Source organism: Balaenoptera musculus, chromosome 4 (assembly GCF_009873245.2).
Source record: "Balaenoptera musculus isolate JJ_BM4_2016_0621 chromosome 4, mBalMus1.pri.v3, whole genome shotgun sequence".
NCBI lineage: Eukaryota > Metazoa > Chordata > Mammalia > Artiodactyla > Balaenopteridae > Balaenoptera > Balaenoptera musculus.
Genome location: NC_045788.1, coordinates 90,288,814 through 90,312,193, shown reverse-complemented (window position 1 = coordinate 90,312,193; position 23,380 = coordinate 90,288,814). Strand labels below are relative to the sequence as shown.

Here is a 23,380-nt window from a genome sequence, read left to right as displayed (position 1 = left end):
AAAGGCGAGGATAAGAGCAGATATGGAAAAGGAAGAACAATTTCAAGAACAAGAAAGTTTTACCCCAAGCCTGGGGTATTTGTATCAGAGTAACAGGAAACGATGACATAAAGGCAAAAAATCTTGAGAGACTGGCCTGAAAAGTTGGAAGTTCAGTTGTGTGTCAATAAAAGAGCTGTGGAATTAAATGCAGTAAAATACAGCTTGAAGGGAAACTGTAATAGCCTTTCGTAAATGTTGGTATCTGTTGTCGTCAGTAGTCTAGGAGAGATTATCACCACAAATCTCCATGGGGTCTTTAGTGATCAGTTCTTCCTCCATGTTTCTTCAAGATAAAATTAACGTATTCATTCCCTTGCTTTGATTTCATCAGAAATGTATTCTTCTCCAAAGAAGATTTACCGTCATTTTCTCATGTATTACTCTGAACAGTTTTTGTTAATTATCACATCATGCTTAACAGGATTTGTATTTTTACAAGAATGCTGTGGCATCTTTCATACTACTAAGCTAGAGCAGCACCTCATTTATCCCCACATTCTGGAGAAACAAGTGTTAAACAAAAGTGATTTCTAGGTAGATGAAACTTTGCTGTTTCTTTAAACACTCTTATTTTATATATTTATCCTGGAAATTTTATGTAATATTTTGTTTAAATACTTCCTTACTTAAAAATTTTAGAATGCTTGTTGAATTTTTTCAAAATTTCAACCCATTGTTTCTCTACAAGAATAATTTTATAATCTGTAATTTGGTGAGACCTTTGTGAACAATTGAGTTCCAGTCATATTTTTATCTGTATATTAAATGATTCTTAACCCTTTTGTTCTTTTGAATTTCCTCTTTGCTTTTCCATGAGTCTTTCTTTTCGGTCCACCCTCAGCTGTCAGTTGACATTTTTTTCTTCTGTCAGCCACTTTGGACTGCCTCTAATGAAATGACTTTACTCTGTGTGGGGTTTTCTGAGTATCACTTAATTAGGGGCCCGCCACTTTGCGGGGAGGTGGGTAGTAGAACCAAAGATTTGGGCTTCATGTTTCCCAGTACTTTTTGTTTCTGAGACCTTTCCCATTCCTGTGTTCCAGATGTCAGGACTTCCTTACTATAAAAAATATTCAAGTGTTTATTTTTGAAATAATAATATCAAGTTTTGAATATTGCTTTATTCTGCCCAGGATTCCATTATAAACATTTGACTCATTTAATCCTAAGAATAATCCCATGAGTTAGATATTATTTTCCGAAAGCTAAGGATGAGGACACTGTGGCCCAGAGGACTTAAGTGACTTATCCAGGGCAGCAAATTAGTAGTAGTAGAGCTTGGGTTCTCATACTTGGCCTTCTCCATTCTCAGACCTTTCTGAGTTTCCACATCTATAAATTGGCAATAAAGATGCCTGCCCTCACAGGGTCGAGGTAAGATGCAAATAAGGCATTGTGTGCACAGGCATGGTATGAAGTTTAAAATGCTATACAAACGTTAGTTGTTCCTGATAAGCAAACTTATGTTTGTTTGTATTTGTTACTTCTTTACCTAGTAATCTTTTACTGTTTTTATTAGGACCTGTTAACACGCTGAAGTGCTACTGAAATACAAAATTAGTCTTTGAAACACAAGAATCAACAAAACTAAAATGCATCATTTGCCCAACTTGGCAGATACTGTCCAATGTGATTAATAATCCCTAACAAAATAGATGTTCCATTAAGTGAACTAACTACTTGATTTCAGAAACATCAATCCATTTGCTAATTGTTAGTAAACACTACCATTTAAATATTCAAATCAAATAAAATTATAGGAACTTTATAAAGACCCCCATAGCTAGTGATAAAAAAAATAGACCTCATAGTGAGTGACATATTGAGGATTTAAACTGAGTCTCTTAAAACTAATTTTTGGTATTGGTTTCAGATGTTAATATTTGGATTGATTGAGGGACCTAATACTCCAGTATCCTACAGTAAATCTTGATTACTTTGGAATTTGTGGTCATTCAAAGGGATGTAGGTAAAAATTAACTTTTGTACTGTTTGAAACATTGCAAATTCATGCCATAAACTATTTTTTAAAGAAAAGGTTTAAAGTGTTTAAGGAAATTACTAAACCTAAGCAAACACATTTTTTAAAGAAAACATTTTACAATTCAAATTAGTTAACATGAATTATCTATTCATACATTTTCAGAAATGTAGATAGTTTTCTTACCCAGATCCCTATCTACCTTTTAAAATGTACCAAAATTACATTTTAAAAGAAATTCTGAAATTTGGGGTACTGTTTAAATAGTGCTAACTGATTAAACTGACTTTCTCCTCCTTACCCAAATTAGGGAGTAAAATTGTCCTTTAAAAAACTTTATACGTGGAAATGAACTACCGTTGCCACAGTAATCCTTACAGGCAATTTAGGCAACCGTATCTGTAGCCAACTCAGTTTTTCCTTTATGACTTTTCTACAAGAGAACCAAACAATTCCCTGGTCACTTATTCAAATCACTTTTTGAAGTGTATAGTTTTTACTGGAGTGGCTTTAACATGAAAGTTTTATAGGTTAATGTATAATTTGAAATATTTTTGTTCTGTTGGAACCGTAAACTTAATTCAATGTTCTGTCATATAAAAGTCTAATTAAATTTCCTTCCTATTAAAATATCTAGTAAGAAGAATTCAGATCTAAATGAGAAGTTTTAAAGTTTTGTGAGGGAAAGTTCCTAAAACTAAGGAAGTACAGATTAATGCCACTTCTCAAATATCTTCCTCTCCTCTTCCACCCTGTATAATGTGATTTCTGCCTGCCAATGTGAAAAAGTACAGCTGTCTCAAAATTCATTAGCTGTCTCAAAATTTATTATGCTAGGGATTCACTTAGCCCCCTGCAGAGTTCTAAGATTTAAAAGTGTGTTATAGCTCTTTAAAAATCAGATAATTCCTGTGTAATCTCTCCTTCATAATTCTGGTAGATTTTTTTTTTTATCATGGTGATATTTCACATATTTGTACCAGAATCAGCTCTGTTTATTTGTATAGATATTCCCAGGGTCCCTTATTACTGGACCTCATCAGGGTTATCATTCTCTTTCACTCTGTTGAGAAGATCTAGACTGTAATAATAGCTAGAAATACTCCTGGACTTTTTGATACATCCCCTCCCCTCCAATTAGAAACAGACAATTGGAAGACAGTTAATAAGTACGTCTCTCCTTAAGGTGCTTTTTAAGAATCAGATTTCCCATTCTTATAAATGATCTGCAAAAGTATGTAATGTTGAGACCCAATTTTTTAAAGATTAACATAATAGAGTGTTGTCTTTTGGTGTATAGTAATGCCATTGTCATATATGAAGTAGACAGAATACTGTGACAAAGGGTATGTATTTAATACCATTATTGAATAACAGTGATGTATTATCATTGCGAATGAAATGTGGTAGTAGTTGAGGGTGGACAGAAGGGAGCCAGCATTTACTAAGCATCTTGTGTAAGTCAGGATCTGTGCCTATAAGGTAAGTTTACTTAGGTTATCTAATCAGTTGGAAATTTGCAAAAATAAAATAAAATAGGAATTTTTATATTAATGGGAGATTTAAAAAAATCAGTGTTTTAGCAGGAGGCTAGTTACCTAGGAGATAGGGCCAGTAGCCTGTGATTGATGTTCTTGGAGGATAACTGAGCTTCCCCTCCCACCCCCAGCATGAAAGCCCTGCCTTGGGGATCTGGATGGGTGGGCCTGTCTCTTTGGTCCTTTCAGTCCTGTGCTGATGGATTTTTGCCCACATGGTTGACCAGCTTGCTAATACTTTCACTCAGCTATTTGCTTCAGACTATATATAGTCTTTTTTCATTTCTCCCTTACTCAGCTTTCTCTGTAATCCCTTTCCTAATAACCTCATCACAACAAATGATTAAGCCTTTCTGTTGTCTCTTATAGCTGAATCAGAGCAAGTGATTGATGATGAGCCCAGTTCCAAGGACAGACATCCTCACACGCTGAGGGTTCTTCCTGCCTCCGCCCTCACTTGGTGTTCATACACTGCTTGTGTTGACCTGTATGTCTTTTCATGAATTTATGGCGTCTCCATCTAAGCTTTAAACTCCTTAAGGACAAGGGCTGTGTGTTATTCTTTTCTCTGTCTCCTACATTCTTAACCCTTTTGCTCAAATATATACTTGATTGAGCTAATGAATGTTGTTTTACATCGAGTTTAAGAATCTGCAAGGTTAAAATTGTAATACATTTATAGAGCATTGACCCTCATAGTGAATTCTCAGTCACCATTTTCCATAAAACCTCACATACTCCAGGCGTTTCTCTTGCATTTTGTTCTTCAACACATAGGTAGCTTCCCCTTTTACGGACCCTCTGCAAAACCATTTTTCATGCCTGAGCCAGGGGAAAGTCCATGGACCATGTATAAGAAGAAGTACTATTTTGATTACTGGTTGTGGATTGTAAACAGTTTGAAGGCAGAGACTCTAATTTATGCTCTTTTAGCCCCCAGTGTCTAACCAGTGTCTGTCACCTAGTTGATCCTCACAGAGTATTGAGATGGATATGGGTGGGTGGGTGGGTGGGTAGAATAAGTGCAAGAGAAAGAGATGTTTATGGTCAGTGATTGTCACTGCTTTATGTTATCTTCAGCACAGCTCCACATCATAAGTTAGTTTAAGCTAGCCTTTATTAATACCATCAGTGCTTTTAAAAATAGTTGATGCTGGTAATAATTCATTCATAAGAATGACAGTATTATCATTTTCACTACACATGTTGATTTTCATCAAAGCAAATTGCCAAGTGATTCTTAGAAAAGGATGTAATATTTACTGGGAAAGATCTTACCTAGCAGATCGACAACATTGGAGGGGAGGAAGGGGACACCTAAGAAACAGAAGAAACCTGAAGGCTAGTGACATCCATCTGTCTAGTCCCATCCGTGAATTGGGACTTTTTTCTTAAAAAACCACCAAAAGTACCCAAAACTTTTAAAATTTCTTATGACAAATGTGTTAATTTGTTTGATAGTCTTTTGTTACATTATAGAGTGGTGACCTTTGTCCAAATGACTGTTCATCTGACAGACCAGCTCGTGTGCATTTTGCTGGGACAAAATAATGATGCATGTGCCTGCTGCTTTCATCTCACCCTATCATTTGTCACTTTCCACTTCCAGACAGCAGGCGAGGCTATTTGTCTGCCTCAGCTTAACATGTATATCCCCCCATGCATGTGAATGTGCTGGGATAGAGTACCTCTTACATTACATTGATACCTCCAAATTTATTCTGTTATGTGATGGTAAATTCTAGTTTGCATCTGGCCTTGTATCCCATTTTAATTATTTTTGTAGGAAAAGTAGAACTGTATCTTACTGTTTTTTACGCTTACCTTCCTTCCTCATGTACCTATGTATCAATATGCAGATGTACAGCTTTTAGTTAAAAAAAATTGATTATTTAGAAAATTTGAATTAAGGGTGATTCTTTGGGATGATTCTAAACCATTGACTACTAACATTGCATTATATTATTTACAGTACAATTTTCATTTATATGATTTAAAGTGAAGTGGTGGAAAAAGTTTGTTAGTTGGATTACATATACTTTTCTTACACTAAGGGTAAAGGAACCTTTTTTTTCTTTAATGAGTTAGATAAAAAAGCTATTTTGAGCTTACACTAAATTAATTTTACACACAGAATGACCATTTTAAAAAGCAAGTTTAGGGGACTGAAAGAATTGTATTAATTAAATAAGGTATCTAGCAGTAATATAACATAAAATCATTGAAGAATACATGAAAAATACATTTTATCAGATAACATAACCATTGGCAATATAACATGAATAGCAAGAAATACATTTTTGTTTAATTATTGTCAGGAAAGGGAAAGAAATGGCCGAGTTGGGGAAAAGAGAGAAAACCACAGAAAAATGAAGGAGAAAGGAAGATATTAACAGTGAAGTCTGAAACCTCCAAGTAAAGACATACAGTTTGTGATGGATTAATCTGCAACATCACACATCACAGCTCTCAGCATGTTCACTTTTGAGATCACATGTGCTCATTACAAAACCCTGGGATGTTACCAGGTGCAGCTACACTTTTTAGATGGAAGAATTGAGGCTGAGAAAGGTTGTACAATTTGCTTAATGTCCACAGCTGGATAATAGCAGAGGTGGGTTTTGAACCCAGGTCATCAGACTCTGCATCCAGTACTCTTTCTTCTACATGGCCCTGCATCTTCAAAGAACTAAAAAGTTCTGCATCAGTTTGCCCTACCTTGTTCCCCTTTTCCCATTCGTGATCTTGGTGCTTTTATCCCACAACTGATTACTTTGCTCTGTTAGGTTTCCCTGCATTTGCCTGTACAGTAAAGCACAGATTTAATTTTTAACATACTTAGCAAATTAAGCAGTGAGCAGAATCAAGTTACTGGCCCTGGTACTGACTCACATTTTGTAAGGTACTTGATACCTACTTTGAAATAGGTGCTGCTTTACGCACCACATTACGAATAACTCCCTTTCTCTACCAAGGTCAGGTAACTTTTTGGATCCTAAAAAAAAAAAAGAAGAGGATTAAAAGATACAAAATGTGTTGCCTCTGAACCCTCATCCCACAAATGAACTTTCTAGTAGATAAATTCATGTCCTAGCTCTAAAGCCCTGTACTGAGATTGTCATTCTTCTACAAGGAAAGAACTTACTGAAAGTGTTTTTTTCATTCATTATCTAAATAGAGGAGTAAGGTGAAGGTACTAGAACATTTTCAATCTATGTGTTAATTAAAATATGTTATCTATTCTTTATTTATAGTATAAAGATGCATTTATGAAAGCAAATCCTGGCTACAAATGGTGTCCTACCACAAACAAGCCTGTGAAATCCCCAACATCCGCTGTCAATCCACGAAAGAAACTATGGGCCTTCCCATCTGACTCTTCAAGAGACTTGCCAAGCCCCAAGAAAGCAAAGACTGAAGAAATGCCTCAGCTTAACTTTGGGATGGCTGGTGAGTTTAGACACTAATTTCACCTGTTCTTTAAGAACAGGTCAATTCATTTAGGCAGTATTTTTAACAGATAATAGAAAGAGAGAGAAAAGCAAAATTTAACCAATAGGAAGCAATGGCAAATACGCAGCATAGCTTAAAGCTTTGGAGTATAACATACATAGAATGTGTATATGTAATATAGTTAAAGAAAGGAGGTATAGACCAAGTGGTTGAGTCATTACAAATATGTGTGGATTCCTGACATTGACATTATGGAAAAGCAGACAGTAATGTGGAGATTGTCAGGAGCTCAGGGAATTTTATAATGTAACAAAATAGCTTACACACTCATGCACAGTATTAAGGTGTCCCAGTAAGCATCTTAGTTATCTTGGATACCTAAAAAACCACAGTTATGTAGATTATCTGAGGATATTAAACATCGAAGCCAAGAGTATGAACACATCCATCACAAATCTGTGATGGATCTGACAGCTGTTTCTTAGAGGGAATTTCCATCCTACCCTCTCTCTGGCCCCCATTCCTGTTACGGGCCAGGCAAATTTAACATTCCAGATGGTCCCATTTGTTATGAGACCTTAATACTCTTTGGGTGGTAAGGAATGCTACAGCATTTATTACCATGAAATAAAGCATTTATATTCACCCTGCAAATGATTCTATCTTCCATGGCTATTCTAATACCGTAATCAAGAGAGGAGTTTTCCGGGATGAAATAGGGAGATTGGGCAGGATGCAAGCATTGAAGTTGGTGTTGAGCTATAGGGTTCCTGTTTCATTATTACAAGCAAATTTTCTTTAAGATGAGAGCTCTGAACATTTTGCAAAATGGAAAGCTTGGGAATGGAAGTTAAGCAGTATTGTGATGACACTTCAGTTTTTTAATAGCCAGTAGGCCTAATGAGATTTAACAGTGCAGTGTGTGATTCATGGTATAACAAAGTGTGTGGTGATGTCATATATAAATCTAAGAAATGCAGTCTGATGCAATGGCAGCATTCTGGGGGAACAAAGTCTTCAGGTGATTGTTATGTAAGTGTCTGTAGTATAATTCTAGGTGAGCTTCCAAAATGATGCTTTTGCATATCCCAGAGGAATCAGAATAGAAATCTGTCCTTGTTTTAGCTGTTACTTTGTATAATTTTAGCTTCAACCCACTTGATAGTAGTCTTGGTGAGCTCTCTAGACTCCCCAGATTGTGTCAGTAAGAGTCTCTTATAAAACATTTTATCATCAGGACCAAATAAGAGGATATTATGACTGGCTTCTAAATAAATTCCTTTGATTAGCATTTATCTTCCATTGCTTTTTCTCCCAGTTCTAAATCTAGATTGGTCTATGTAGGGTTTCTTTTTTTTTTTTTGGACACAGTGGCTCTTCAAAAACCAAAAGTAATTGTAGATAAACTACAGAAAGCAGTGAAAGATGTCTGCCTGTAGCACCGTTTCTGACAGTTTATTAATCTACCTGTTATACCTACAAATTCAAAGTGGGACCTAGACTTCAACCAGGATATTTACAAGTCAGCTTTTATTTTTTATTTTTTAAAATTTATTTATTTTTGGTTGGGTTGGGTCTTCATTGCTGCGCGCGGGCTTTCTCTGGTTGCGGTGAGCAGGGGCTACTCTTCGTTGCAGCGCGCGGGCTTCTCATTGCGGTGGCTTCTTGTGTTGCGGAACACCAGCTCTAGGCATGCGGGCTTCAGTGGTTGCGGCGTATGGGCTCAGTAGTTGTGGCTAGCGGGCTCTAGAGCACAGGCTCTGTAGTTGTGGTACACCGGCTTAGTTGCTCTGCGGCATGTGGGATCTTCCCGGACCAGGGATCGAACCCGTGTCCCCTGCACTGGCAGGCGGATTCTTAACCACTGTGCCACCAGGGAAGCCCCTACAAGTCAGCTTTTAAAAACAGCATTCTTTAAGCACAATACAGGAAAGAAGGAAAACAACTTTCTCGCATTTATCTCATTATATATAAGGGCCTGTGACGGATGTTGGAAATCCGTGATCAGAGCCCTTGTTAAGCTAGTGTATAGTGGATAACGTTGGTGTGATGTTCCTTTTTAACACAATGAAAGCAAATTAATTTGCCTTTAATTGAAACATGGTGCTTAGCTGTTTAAATCTAGGGGATACTGTAGGGCTTTTAGAGGCCAGTTTATGCTTTTCCTCAACATGGAATCTCATTTTGTTTTGTTTTCCCAATAGTCCTTGTCACATGACATTTTGCATTTTGAATAACCCCAAAGCAGTCAAGTGTATGATTTCCAAGGAGGGAAGGCTATGTAGAATTTAATTTAGTAGAAGCCCTCTCGATGAAGGGAAAGCATGCTATTTATATAAATATATTTTTGATATATCCAAATAACATTATATAAGTATAAATTAATATAAAAGATGATGATTTCTTGTCTGTGTTTTAGTATCTATACAGCAAAGTCATATTGGTATATAACTTAAATAAATTATCATGGAAGTATGTTCCTATTTTACTTTATAATTTGAACTAACACATTTTTATCTTTATTAGAATGCAGTTATGCAAGCCTCCTGATCTTTAGAATGGCAGCTGCAAAAGTATTTAGCTGCCCAAAGAACCAAAGTACACCTTTACTTTCTGCTAAATTCATTTCTCTCTCCGATTTTTATTTGCCAATAGATTTACGTGTCTCTTTTAGCAGCCAAAATAGTTCATAAACTTAACATTTAATTAAGGATGGACTCTTAAAACAACAACAAAGAGTCTTATTTCAGCAAACCAGCTCATGTTCCTCTGTGTATTCCTACGTGGCTACCTTCCAATATGGACCTGTTTTGTGACCACCTGATTGTTTGGTGACATATTTTTTTCCCCTCTACTAAGCCGTTCCTTCCTTCCTTCCTTCCTTCCTTCCGCCCTCCCTCCCTCCCTCCCTTCCTTCCCCTCAGATTCTTTTTTCAAAAAAAAATTTTTTTTAAAAATTTGACTGTATGTAAGATGTAGTCAGAGTTGCTTCATGAGTTCCTGAGACAGACAGTATTCAAAGATGTACTTAAGGGCATATCTTTAAACAAAAAAATCAAAAAAGAAAGAGAAGAGAGACACCTTAATGTCTTCAGGCAACACTATGCCCGATCCTCATTTTGAATTGTAGAGAGATTACTAAAATAAAAAGTGCATTTATTGAGGACCAATATGCACTGGGATAAGCACTGACTTAGGCAGTTTCAGATATGTTAGTTCATTGAAGTTCTGAAATTTAATTCATTTAAGACAGCCTTAAAGTCTATAGGTGTCTTATTGTCTGTACTTTCCTTGTTTAGATATAATCCTGGGTCATAGATCTACCAGTTTGCTTTCATTTTCTCTTTCTTTTTCTGTTGATTATTGAAGGAATGAAAACAGACCTTTGGTAGTATAAAAAGGGTTCATTTTCAATGTTAAAGGTATTTCGAGGCCTTTCAAGGAAGGGCCTAACTGTACCCCTAAGATTTAAGATGTTATAAATACATCATTGTTTAATTTAAATTTGTTTTTGAAAGTTTTAAAGAAAGAATATTTGAACAAAGCCCACTAGATTTTTGGAGTCCCATTTGTAAAATATCTCCCTGTTCTCTAGTTCCTCTGATGGCCTTGTTCTTTTTATCAGCCCTGATATCATGTGGCAGAAATAACAATTTGAGAATAACAAAATCTCGAGTTTCTTAGAAGACAAGTATAAGCACTCTTTCGTTGAAAAAAAAATCCATCCAAACTCGCCATGCAGTAAGGAAAGAAGCATCACATTAGGAGATAATTCATGTTATAAACAGCTGTGATATTGAAGAAAGTATTTTGTTGGAATGGTGGACAACAGTAGTATTTAAAAAGCCCACAAAAGTATGAGTACTAAGCACATGTACCCCAAGTTTTTCCTTCATAAAGAGTTTCAGAAGTTTTCTGTAATAAGTTACATGTGGTTCTGTTGGATTTCTGATTGCTAGTCTTTGTGAGTATTCTTTTTTGACTCTGGATTATATGTACTTCATGGTTATGAATTGATGATTTACTTGTTTTTGACTTATTTAGATCCTACTCAAATGGGAGGCCTGAGCATGCTGCTTTTAGCTGGAGAACATGCTCTTGGTACACCAGAGGTAAGTGGTCCCTCATCCCTCTCCACTGTGCTCCTGCTGGGGGTTGAGAACACAGACATTTGTGTTCTGCTCACACTGTTAGTTCTACAGTTTCACTTTTTACAGCTCATGAATAAACTCTGCTTTTAATTGTTTTCATTAAGATTTCTATGTGCATTATATTGTGCCTTGAGGGTAACAGAGTAGGGTACATAAACCCAAAAGGACACAAACACAAGTCAGGTGCAGATTTTGAGGTTCCCTGAGCATAGGAGTTAAGACTTGCAATGTACAGATAATTAGCATTTGCCATGACTGTGTCATGGGGTCCATAGGGTGGATCCTATGATTCATTCATTCTATTCATAACATTCTCTGCTTTTGTGATGTTCTCATTAGACTTGCTAGTGAAAAGATGAGAGTTAAAAAAAGCATGAAACTGTCAGTCTCTCTGGTACCTGAATAAATTCAAACTCCTGTTTTTGAAAATCAGGAAACATGGCATTCCAAGATTGCTTATTTTTTAAAATGGAAAATGAAAAGAGACCCAGGCCCTTATGACCTTGGTTTCATTTTTTATTCCCTTGTATTGTTATTGGGCTGTTTTTGCTAAATATTTTTAAGTATGGTTTTGATAGGCAGGTAGTATCTGGTAGCCATGCATAGTTTGCATTTGTGGAATTCCTCTATTTTCCAGACCCATTTAACAGAGGCCAGATGCAGTGACCTGCAGATCATATTATTTTACCAAACTCAGGTCCTTGAGCTGGAAGTTTTTCAGTCCCCAACCAGAGTTGCTATTTAGGACAAAATAGCAATTTTATTGCATATATATATATTTTTTCTTTCTTTCTTTCTTTTGTTTTTTAAGTCGTGTGCGTGCTATATGGATTACAGTTGAAGTCTATTCAGATAATCGTTTTAGAGGATACCACATAAGATATTTACATCACAAAAGGTTTTTATTATTTACAGTTTATATTGGGGATCCATAGTAGTTGACCATATGTTCAATTTGATTTAACTTTTTATTTCTGTTCAATTCAGTGTAGCAATAAATGTGTAAATTTGGTGGACTGATAGTTATTTACATTGTACTAATCTTTAGCTAGAAAAAGTAAACATGTCACTTTGTACCTTTGCATACTCATTATTCAGCATGTTTGTACCTCCGCACACAATAGCCTTCTCTGGCATCATTTTACTTTCTAACACATGGCTGCTCCCTAATAGCAATCAGACTAACTCTCACTTGGGTGTAGAGTATCCCAAGCATGTTCCCACAGGTGAACGTTGGAGTAATAATGCGCATTTGACCTTTCAACACAGTCTGACTCATGATTTCCAAGAATACACTGTATTGTGAAAGTCAGTATCATCTTTTCTAACAGATTAGATAATAATGGAGTTTTCTTCCCAATATCTGTTAGCATTCCTTTTAACTTTCAGGAAAAAATGTAAACAAATAAACATCTAAGAACTTACAGATAGATGCTATCTATCTGTAAATGCTAGTCAAAGAAAGGAATACTTTTTTTTGTTTGATTAAAGTTTGTCTCTTGGGCTCTTTTTAGTAAATAGCTCTTCTCACAGCTTTTAAGGACAGCAGAGTTTGACACAAGCAGTTTAAACCATGCATTGGTCAGCCTTCCATTTCTGATGAAGGGGAACTGTTTTGAAAGTTCTCAAGCTAAAGAAATAAAGTTAAATGGCTTAAAGAGGTAAACCATACAGGAGAAGGGAATTTATGCTAAGGAAGAAGTTGCCAGCACTTAGGTCTTTAAGAACCACTTCTAAGAATACAACTCTTTCTTCATAATCCCTACTTTTCATCTCAGATATATTTAGGTCATTATTGAAAATAATCTTGAGATACTGAAATAATAAAGCAGCAAAATTTGTATAAAATAATGCTGTCTCTAAATATAATTAGTTTGAGAGTTTATGTCATAGGTATCAGTAGATTTCATTTAGCACCTAATTTCTATGCAATGTCTTATTCCAAATATGTAGACATGGTCATAGAACTTTGGGGGCTTATGTACATTGGCAGATGACAAATACAGTGACTACATACTTATATTTTTAAAAGAAAATTATAAATATAATGAGATAAGGAGAGAAGTACAGAAATTTCATGCTTCTGACATTTGGAACAATTACTGTGAAGTCTGTGTATACTATTAGGTAGGACCAGTCAAATAAAGTGACATTTTACAAAAATTCTGCCACAGAGGAGGTCTAATCGTAATGGCTTTTTAAAATGCCATGAGAAAATTCTTATTCTGAAATATTTTATTTAAAGGGAGATTTTCCTTTGTTCAGTAGTCTAAAACCTAATCACAAAGAAAAAGTCCTCAAAACTCTGTTTTTTTAATATAGAAAATTTAATATAGGTAATAGCTGTATTTTTAAAAACAATTCTAGAAGGTAGAGAGGCTTGCTGTTACGGGAACAGTAAAATTCCAGGTTAAAAGCTTCTTTGGCCCGTACAGTTTTCCAGATCTACATGTGATGTGCTCTTAGGGTTTTCAGAGAGAAATTATATGTTCTTGAGATAGCAGTGAGCAAATAATAACAAGAAAAATGTTTGAGTTTTCTCCTTTTTTTCTCAGTCTTCTGATTAACTCTGAATCTGCCACAGTAGATTTTTGGCGTTATCAGGTCAACATTTTTATATGCTACTGTTATTTTTTTTTTTTTATTAATTTATTTTATTTTATTTATTTTTTGGCTGCATTGGGTCTTCACTGCTGTGTACGGGCTTTCTCTAGTTGCGGCAAGAGGGGGCTACTCTTCCTTGTGGTGTGCGGGCTTCTCATTGCGGTGGCTTCTCTTGTTGCAGAGCACAGGCTCTAGGCGCGTGGGCTTCAGTAGTTGTGGCATGTGGGCTCAGTAGTTGTGGCTCACGGGCTCTAGAGCGCAGGCTCAGTAGTTGCAGTGCATGGGCTTAGTTGCTCTGCGGCATGTGGGATCTTCCCGAACCAGGGCATGAACCTGTGTCCCCTGCATTGGCAGGCGGATTCTTAACCACTGTGCCACCAGGGAAGTCCCTATGCTACTGTTATTAAGCCAAGCTTGGTTCTGTAATTTGTGTCTCTGATGAATAAAAGGGATAAAAATTGCATTTATAGCTTGATTCTTTTTCACATAAATGATCAGTCCTATATTTTCTTTATACCCAGAGTACATTGAAATGTGTTACGTATTTGGGATAAATTTTAAAAAGCAGTGTTTGTTAGTAAAGAGTTTATGGATTAAAGAACCAAAATAAATGTATAGGCATACCTCATTTTATTGCAGATACTGCATTTGCAGATATTGCATTTTTTACAAATTGAAGGTTTATGGCAACCCTGCGTCCATCCAGCAGGTCTATTGGCAACATTTTTTCAACTGTATTTACTCGCTTCGTATCTCTGTGTCACATTTTGTTAATTCTTGCAGTATTTCAGACTTTTCCTTATTATTATATTTGTTATGGCGGTCTGTGATCAACGATCTTTAATGTTACTATTGTAATTTGGGGAGGGAGTGCTACAAATCACACCCATAGGAGACAGCGAACTTAACTGATAAATGTTGTGTGTGTTCTGACTGCTCCACCAGCCAGCAGCCCCCCCTCCGCCTCATCTCTCTCCCTCTCCTCAGGCCTCTCTATTCCCTGAGACACAACAATGTTGAAATTAAATCAGTTAATCACTCTACAATGGTCTCTTAAGTGTTCAAGTGAAAGGAAGAGTCACATGTCTCTCACTTTAAATTGAAAGCTAGAAATGATCAAGCTTAGTGAGGAAGGCATGTCGAAAGCTGGGAAAGGCTGAAAGTGAGCCCTCTTGCACCAAACAGCCAAGGTGTGAATGCAAAGGAAAAGTTCTTGAAGGAAATTAAAAGTACTATTCCATTTAACACATGAATGATAAGAATGTGAAACAGTCTTATTGCTGATATGGAGAAGTTTTAGCGGTCTGGTTAGAAGATCAAACCGGACACAACATTCCCTTAAGCCAAAGCCTAATCCAGAGCAAGGTCATAACTCTGTTCAATTCTATGAAGTCTGAGAGAGGTGAGGAAGCTGCAGAAGAGAAGTTTGAAGCCAGCAGAGGCTGTGAGCCTCTTAAAGCTCTGTTCATGAGCTTTAAGAAAAGGTACCATCTCCATAACATCAAAGGGCAAGGTGAAGCAGCAAGTGCTGATGTAGAAGCTAGAGCAAGTTATCCCAAAGATCTAGCTAAGATACTTCATGAAGGTGGCTACACTGAACAACAGATTTTCAGTGTAGATGAAACAGCCTTCTATTGGAAGAAGATGCCTTCTATTGGAAGAAGATGCCATCTAGGGCTTTCATATCTAGGGAGGAGAAGTCAATGTCTGACTTCCAGGCTTCAAAAGACAAACCCACTCTCTTGTTAGGGACTAATGCAGCTGGTGACTTAAATTGAAACCAGTGCTCATTTACCATTCAGAAAATCCTAGGGCCCTCAAGAGTTAGGCTAAACCAACTCTGCCTGTGCTGTGTAAGTGGAGCAGCAAAACCTGGATGGCAGCATATCTGTTTATAACATAGTTTACTGAATATTTTAAACCCGCTGTTGTGACCTACTGCTTAGAAAAGAAGATTCCTTTTAAAATATTACTGCTCATTGACAATGCGCTTGGTCATCCAAGAGCTCTGATGTAGATGCACAATGAGACTAATGTTGTTTTCATGCCTATTAACACATCCATTTTTGCCACCCATGGATCAAGGAGTCTCTTCAACTTTCAAGTCTTATTATTTAAGAAATACATTTTGTAAGGCTGTAGCTGCCATATATAGTGATTCCTCTGATGGATCTGAGCAAAGTCAGTTAGTTGGAAACCTCCTGAAAAGGAGTCACCATCCTAGGTGCCATTAAGAATGTTTGCGTTTCATGGGAAGAGAGCTAAATATCAACATTAAGGGAATTCCCTGGCGGTCCAGTGGTTAGGACTTGGCGCTTTCACTGCCAAGGCCTGGGTTCGATCCCTCGTCGGGGAACTAAGATCCCAAAAGCTGTGCAGTGCGGCCAAAAAAATAAAAAACAAACAAAAAAAATAAACATTAACAGGAGTTGGAAAAAAGTTGATTCCAACCCTCATGGATGACATTGTGGGGTTCAAGACTTGCATGGAGGAAGTAACTACAGATGTGGTGGAAATAGCAAGAGAACTAGAATTAGGAGCTGAAGATGTGACTGAATTGCAGCAATCTCATGATAAAACTTTAACAGATGGGGAGTTGCTTCTAATGGAGCGAAGAAAGTGGTTTCTTGAGCTGGAATCTACTCCTGGTGAAGATGCTGTGAAGATTGTTGAAATGACGAGAAAGGATTTACAGTGTGACATAAATTTAGTTGATAAGCAGTGGCAGGGTTTGAGGGGATTGACTCCAATTTTGAAAGAAGTTCTGCTGTGGGTAAAATGGGATCAAATAATGGTATTGCATGCTGTAGAGAAATCGTTCGTGAAAGGAAGAGTCAATTAATGTGACAGACTTCATGGTTGTCTTATTTTAAGAAATTGTCACAGCCTCCCTAACTTTCATCTGCCACCAACCCCCCTGACCAGTCAGCAGCCATCAGTGTCGAGGCAAGACCCTCCACCGAAAAAGGTTGACTAACTGAAGGCTCAGATGATAGCATTTTTTAGCAATAAGGCATTGTAAAATTAAAGCACGTCCTTTTTTTTAGGTATAATGTTATTGTACACTTAATAGACTACATTATAGTGTAAACATAACTTATATGCTCTGGAAAACCAAAAACTTTGTGAGACTAGCTTTATTGAAGTATTCACTTTTGATTGTGATGGTCTGGAACCGGACCCGCCGTATCTCCGAGGTTTGCCTGTATTGAGCAACACAGCCATCAGGGAGTGACACCCTACCCACCCCCCCCCCCCCCACACACACACTCAAAATAGCAGCCTAAGCTTGTCTCTACTGACACCCAGTGAAATGTAAGCACAGAAGTCTTATTAGGAAATAACCCCATAATAGTGAAGGAAATGGAAACGAGTGTTGCCAATGAATATGAGATTTTAGCAAACAGAAGCTGAAAAACAAATGAAGCTTTTTAATCAAGAAAATACGGTATAAGCTTAAAATATGCTAACCAGGGGGCTGTAGAGAGCCAGTCCATTCTACAGTGTCTAGCAGCTTAAGTGAACACTTTTCCTTTTTACTTTAAAGGAACAAGAAAGAAAAAATAGAAGAAATAAAAGTAATAATGTTCACATCAAACTCTGGGAAGAGCTAAAGAGAAGGCAGTTAGTTACATTGAGTTAAGCCTTTATGATTCGTATCGGTGAGTTACTATCTGAAGATGAAAATGTAATAAAGTATAAGTATTTGATCTAGAATTTCTAGACGTAATCTCCAGGACTGAAAATTTCCATAGTGTTATATTTTTAACTTATTTTAATAAAAATGTAAAGCTAAATTAAATTTAAAAAATAAAGGCAGGGAGTGATACATTTCAGAAATGGAAGGGGAGATTATTCAACACATAATATATAGAACAGCTTGGAATAATATTGGAAAGGTCAACATTTCAGTATTGGACTTAAGTGAGCACCAGAAAGTCATCTTGGCTAAAACAGAAAAGATGGTTTGGGGAATAAAAGAAAATAAGAGAAGTTAGGCAGAATAATCTTGGCTGATGAAAAGGTTTGACGGTATCCATATCTATTTAGTTGAATGAATGAACTGAAGGCAAACTTTCAGATGTTTGGGAAGTAATATTAGACCTGGGTCTGTGATTTTAGAATGCCTAGTTCTTTTGTTGGAATGAGGAGATATGACAGTAGAGTTACGATCAAGCCACGTTTTTCTTTGCCTTCCATCCTGTAAAATGGAACTAATAATACCCACTTGTTTTTCTCTTTCTGACTTACTTCACTCTGTATGACAGACTCTAGGTCCATCCACCTCACTACAAACAACTCAATTTCGTTTCTTTTTATATACACTACCAAATGTAAAACCGATAGCTAGTGGGAAGCAGCCGCATAGCACAGGGAGATCAGCTGGGTGCTTTGTGACCACCTAGAGGGGTGGGATAGGGAGGGTGGGAGGGAGGGAGACGCAAGAGGGAAGAGATATGGGGATATATGTATATGTATAACTGATTCACTTTGTTATAAAGCAGAAACTAACACACCATTGTAAAGCAATTATACTCCAATAAAGATGTTAAAAAAAAATAATAATACCCACTTGCTTCTAACTCCTAAGAAGATCTATGAAGATTAATTAAATAAAACCTGAAGGCATTTTCACCTCTCCTGAAAAGCATTCTTGTAGGTACCTAGAATTATTACCATAATTTATTCTTGGTATTTCATACTTAACTTGAAAGCTTATATTATGTCAGGCTATTACTCCTACAGGCTATAGTATGTTTTACCAGCAGCGTATTCACATTGAGCAAATAATCTGTTCAAGATTGTGTAGCTATGAAGTGACAGAATTAGGATTTGAACCCAGGGGGACTAGCTTCAGTCTTCATATAGCCTACGGGGACCTTTGTGATTCAGTCCCCACCCACCTGACCTCAACTCGGGCCACTTATGCAGTGGTGTTTGCACCCTTACGCAGCCATTTCATGAGTGCTTTCTGGGGACCAAGCACTGTACTAAGCACTTACTCTGATTATCTCATTTCATCCTTCCATGAGCCTTAAGAGGTTGGTTTATTATTCCCCATTTCATAAATGAGGAAACTAGGCTAGAGAGGTTAAATAGCCTATCTAAGGTCATAGAGCAAGAAAGTCATTATACTAGGATTTAAACCTGTATATTTTCCATTAAGTAATGAGATGGGTGAAATCTTAGAGAAAAGGTGATAATACCAATACTTGTTAATGAATATGTCTATATTTAAAACACTGTGAGTTTTAAATTTAAAACAAATACAGATTTTTGATAAAATTGAAAGTTTTCCCCTTTCTTATAATATCTGGTATCAGTGAAGTAGGGAAAATTATGTTACTGCCTGTTGGTACATTTGAGCTAGTTTGACATGTGCCTCTTTTAGGCTACTATATTTGACTACTCCAGGATGCTTAAATCCACTGAATTCCAACCCTACCCCCAACTCTTGCCCCCTTCTCACTGAAGCTGTTAATTTCCCTTCTCACAGTTATATAGCTTTTAAACATATTTTGTGAGGAAATACTATACTTAAATTTTACATTAAATAGGCTCTTGGAGCTTTCTCAATTCCGGGTAGAAACCTCTCCTTTTTATGTCACTGCTCACTGCCCACTTTGCCTGGAACTGCCCATCCAGCCCAGCCTCTTCCATCTCTCAGCAGTGGGGCTCAAAGCCCAGAGAATCAAGTCCTTCTACCCAACCTGATTGGCAAGCATCTGTCCTCGTTGAGTTCCTAGGCCGCATTGCTCAAGACAGTGGTGAACTCACATGCGCTCCTCGGTCTCCCAGAGATGGTGGGAAGGGGTAGTGGGGAAGGTGGGCAACAAGTGAGCGGGAAAAGAAAGAGGAGAATAGAGAACAAGAAGGTAAACGAGAAGGGTGGTACTGTTGCTGCTGCGTTGTCGTTGAGAGCATGTTTGTATACACGACTGCGTTCTGTTCTCACAGTGTCCTGTGAAGACATCAGTAGCGTTGTTACCTGTTTAATCAGATGAGGAGACTGAGGCAGGAAGATGGCTATGGTTTGTCTCAACTACTATGGCAGTTTGTAGAGGTGACCTGGAGTCTGTCCTGGACTTCCATCCTAGCGCTCTGCCACACGGCTTAGAATGATAGGAAACTTGACTCTGGTAGCCCTGGTGCCCTGAGAAAAACCAGGGACTTATCCTTCCTCTCCGCCAAATGACTTGACTTACATTCTAATTTTGAGGAGCTCACAGCTCTACGCGGCGCTATTGGGTTGTGCTCCTCAGGGTGGCCCCGTTCTCTCAACTGTAGCCCAATCCTAGTGTCTGCCAGTCAGGTGCGCTGCTTTAGTCCTCAGGTGCTCCTTAACCTCATTTAGGTTTAATTAAGAGTGGCTTCATTTTAGTCCTTAAGTAGGTTTTGAAGGACTAACTTGTATGTAATATACTTACACTGAATTCACCTGTGTTTAAACGCTCAAGTCCATTTCAGAGCTTCATTTAACATCTCATATTAAATGCAAATTAAGTGATCACTCAGGTCCTCCGTTATAGAAGGATACCTGGCAAAAGCTGCCAATTGTAGGAAAGCCTGGGCCAGGCTGAATGAGGGTGAGAATCAGATCACTGGGCCTTGGAGTCACACAGGATCTTTGTCCTTGAACTCTGAAATGGAATCCTCTACCCCCAACCCCTCTCCTCCGGAAGAAGACAACCCCGCCTTCCACCGCTGCCTAAACAGTCTTCCTTCTCTCATACTTGCTCTTTCGGGCAAAGGCTTTAACTTACCTTAGGAACACTGGCACTGACTGACCCCTCTCCCTCCGCCCTGACACCTTTCCAGGCAATTACTGAGCCCTGGCAAATGCCATCTCTGATTTAATTGGGGCCCCGCATCTCAGCTGGTTTATTTCCTTAACCTTCTAATTGGTCTCTTGCCTCCAGTCACTCCCCAGCCAAGGTCATCCTGCACTCCACTGACAGAATTATTTAACTACACATCTCTCATCATGCCGCTCCTCTGACTGAAACCCTTGGCTGACTCCCCATTGCCTCCAGCCTAATTTTCAGACTTCTTAACCCAGCATTCAGGTCCCTCTCAGTCTGATTCATCTCCCACCACACTCCCAGGCATCTCAGGCTTCAGCCACACAGGGAAAGTCACTGCTTCTCACACACACACGGCACTTCCTCCATGCTTTTCCTCCTGCTGTGACCACATCCTTTCCACAATTCTGGTGTTCCTTCTAGGGAGATCTCAGATGCTACTTACCTTACTTCTTCCATCTGTCCCCAGAAAGAATGAAGGCTGCTTCTCTGTCCTCCCACAGACCTTTGTAATATTCCACCAAGAGGCATGTCCATTCTTAATGTGTAGCTGTCTCCTGCATTGAAATGCAAGCAACTTAATGGCCAGACACATCCCCTTAGTCTCATTTTATTCCCCAGCATATAATGCACACAAGTGGGATGTAAGCTTCTTGAAAGAGAGCAGCAGTCTTTGTGGCTGGTATGTAATGGGTGTTTATTGAATGTTTGTTGAAGGAGTGAGTAATCAGTAAATGTTTAAATTAGCAAGAGCAGGGGTGTGGAGTTCAGATACAACCAGTGTACTTCATCCCTTTTGTTGACTATGTGTCCATCACAGTCCAGCTCTGTGTCTGTGGTCTTGTGCCTTGCGAAGTAGGAATGGGCTCTTAATAAAACCTAGCTTTCCAAACAGTGCGTCTGAGTGGCTTGATCTTGTTTTATATCAAGGGGCTGGATCATGTTTCTATGTCTCTCGTTATCATGATGTGCATTTTACCTGTGGGAAAAAAGTATTACCTCGTCATAATTCTTAATTCTACTAATCATTCCCCTTCCTTGGCTATTGAGAATTATAGCTAATTTAAAGGGAAGATTGGATTTAAGGGAAGTTGAAAACGTATGTGGTTAACAAAACTGCTTTTAAAATCCCTGTAGCAGTTTTCTTTATTGGGCATATAGCAACACCTAGTGGCTTTATGGATTATTTCAGAGACTATTTCTAAAAAGAGCTTCTTGGGTTTTTTCCTCCCTTTATTGAATCTCTACTTATTTGGTATTTTTTCTTTCCTCTTAATTGATGAACAGATATCTTTGATCTCTATATTTTGTTATGTTTAGAAAGTAAGCTGGCTTTAGCTGAAGAATGGATGTTGAAGAATGATGTTTCTCCATAAAAAGCATACCCCACCTAATAAGTAATTTATGATACTGTAAATACAAACAGCAAAGTGATATTGCAAGGTGACAACATCTAGGATCCTCTAATAACTTTAAACAGGAGTCTTTTGTGGGAAATAACGTCTTCCTTCCATGTGGATGTAATGCCAGATTTCTTTGCCAAATGTTTACATGTATGCACAAATATATACACTTGCACTGGATGCCTCATTTATCAAACACTCAAGAATGAATTCTACCTCAGTACATTTTCCATGTCATTGAACCATTTTTACATTTTGAGATTTTAGATGGAAATATGTCTAGCACGTATCGCATGCATTTCTGCCTTTTAATAAGGGATATATTTTATAATTATTCTTATCTTGACAACTTAGAATCACAGTTATAAATATTAACTACTATATTTAGGAAAAACTTTAGGACTACTTGCTCTATTTTATTATTATTTTTTAAATTTATTTTTTAGCTTTTGTGATAATCCACTTTACTAAATAACCGAGATTTTTAAAAATTTTAATACAGTTTTGGAAGGTTACTTTCCATTTACAGTTTTTACAAAATATTGGCTATATTCCCCATGTTGTACAGTACATCCTTAAGCCTATCTTACACCCAATATTTTGGTTATTTGTTTTAAATAGACTACAATGCTTTATGAAACATTTGTGTTGTAAATCAACTATGCTTCAATAAAATTTTTTAAAAAATTTGTGCCTACAGTTTTTCTGTCTTTTCGCTCTGTGTCTTCTTGCTGGTGGCATTGTTTCTTTTGCAACGCTCTTCTTTTTTTTTTTTTTTTTTTTTTATTTTTGGCTGCGTTGGGTCTTCGTTGCTGCACGCGGGCTTTCTCTAGTTGTGGTCAGCGGGGTCTACTCTTCGTTGCGGTGCGCGGGCTTCTCACTGCGGTGTCTTCTCTTGTTGCAGTCGCAGAGCATGGGCTCTAGGCGCGCGGGCTTCAGTAGCTGTGGCACGTGGGCTCATGGGCCTAGTTGCTCTGTGGCATGTGGGATCCTCCCAGACCAGAGCTTGAACCCGCATCCTCTGCAGTGGCAGGTGGATTCCCAACCACTGTGCCACCAGGGAAGCCCCTCTTCCTTTTTCTTATCCCCACTCTTGGCCCCTTCTGATTTGCTGCTTCTGTTAATTCTGTGGCCTAGAAAGTCAGGTAACCACACAGCTTAGTAGTAAGCCAACTCTTCTGGCTCCTAATTTTGTGCTGTTTCCATTATACTACACTGAAAATAAAGGCTAAATCCACAGTGCTTTAAAGTAAGAGTAACTAGATTTTAAAAGGAGACGTTATCCACTACAGTAAAATGCATAGCCTCAGTGACTGTAATTGCTGTTTTAACCATTGGATAGCCTTTGTTGTGTGATTCCTGGCCTGGTCATTGAGATTCCTCATATTCATAAACACAGAGAATC

At 37.7% G+C, this 23,380-nt stretch overlaps 1 protein-coding gene across 14 annotated transcripts in view; it reads left to right on the top strand.

Annotated features, from left to right (window-relative positions):
- Nucleotides 1-23,380, top strand: part of BBX (BBX high mobility group box domain containing) — a 278,769-nt gene that overhangs the window by 192,191 nt on the left and 63,198 nt on the right. For all 14 annotated transcript variants that reach the window (XM_036850548.1, XM_036850546.1, XM_036850547.1 and 11 more), the window contains 2 exons: nt 6,816-7,011; nt 11,059-11,126. In XM_036850548.1, coding sequence (XP_036706443.1) covers nt 6,816-7,011; nt 11,059-11,126 — 264 coding nt within the window. The remainder of the gene's footprint in view (nt 1-6,815; nt 7,012-11,058; nt 11,127-23,380) is intronic.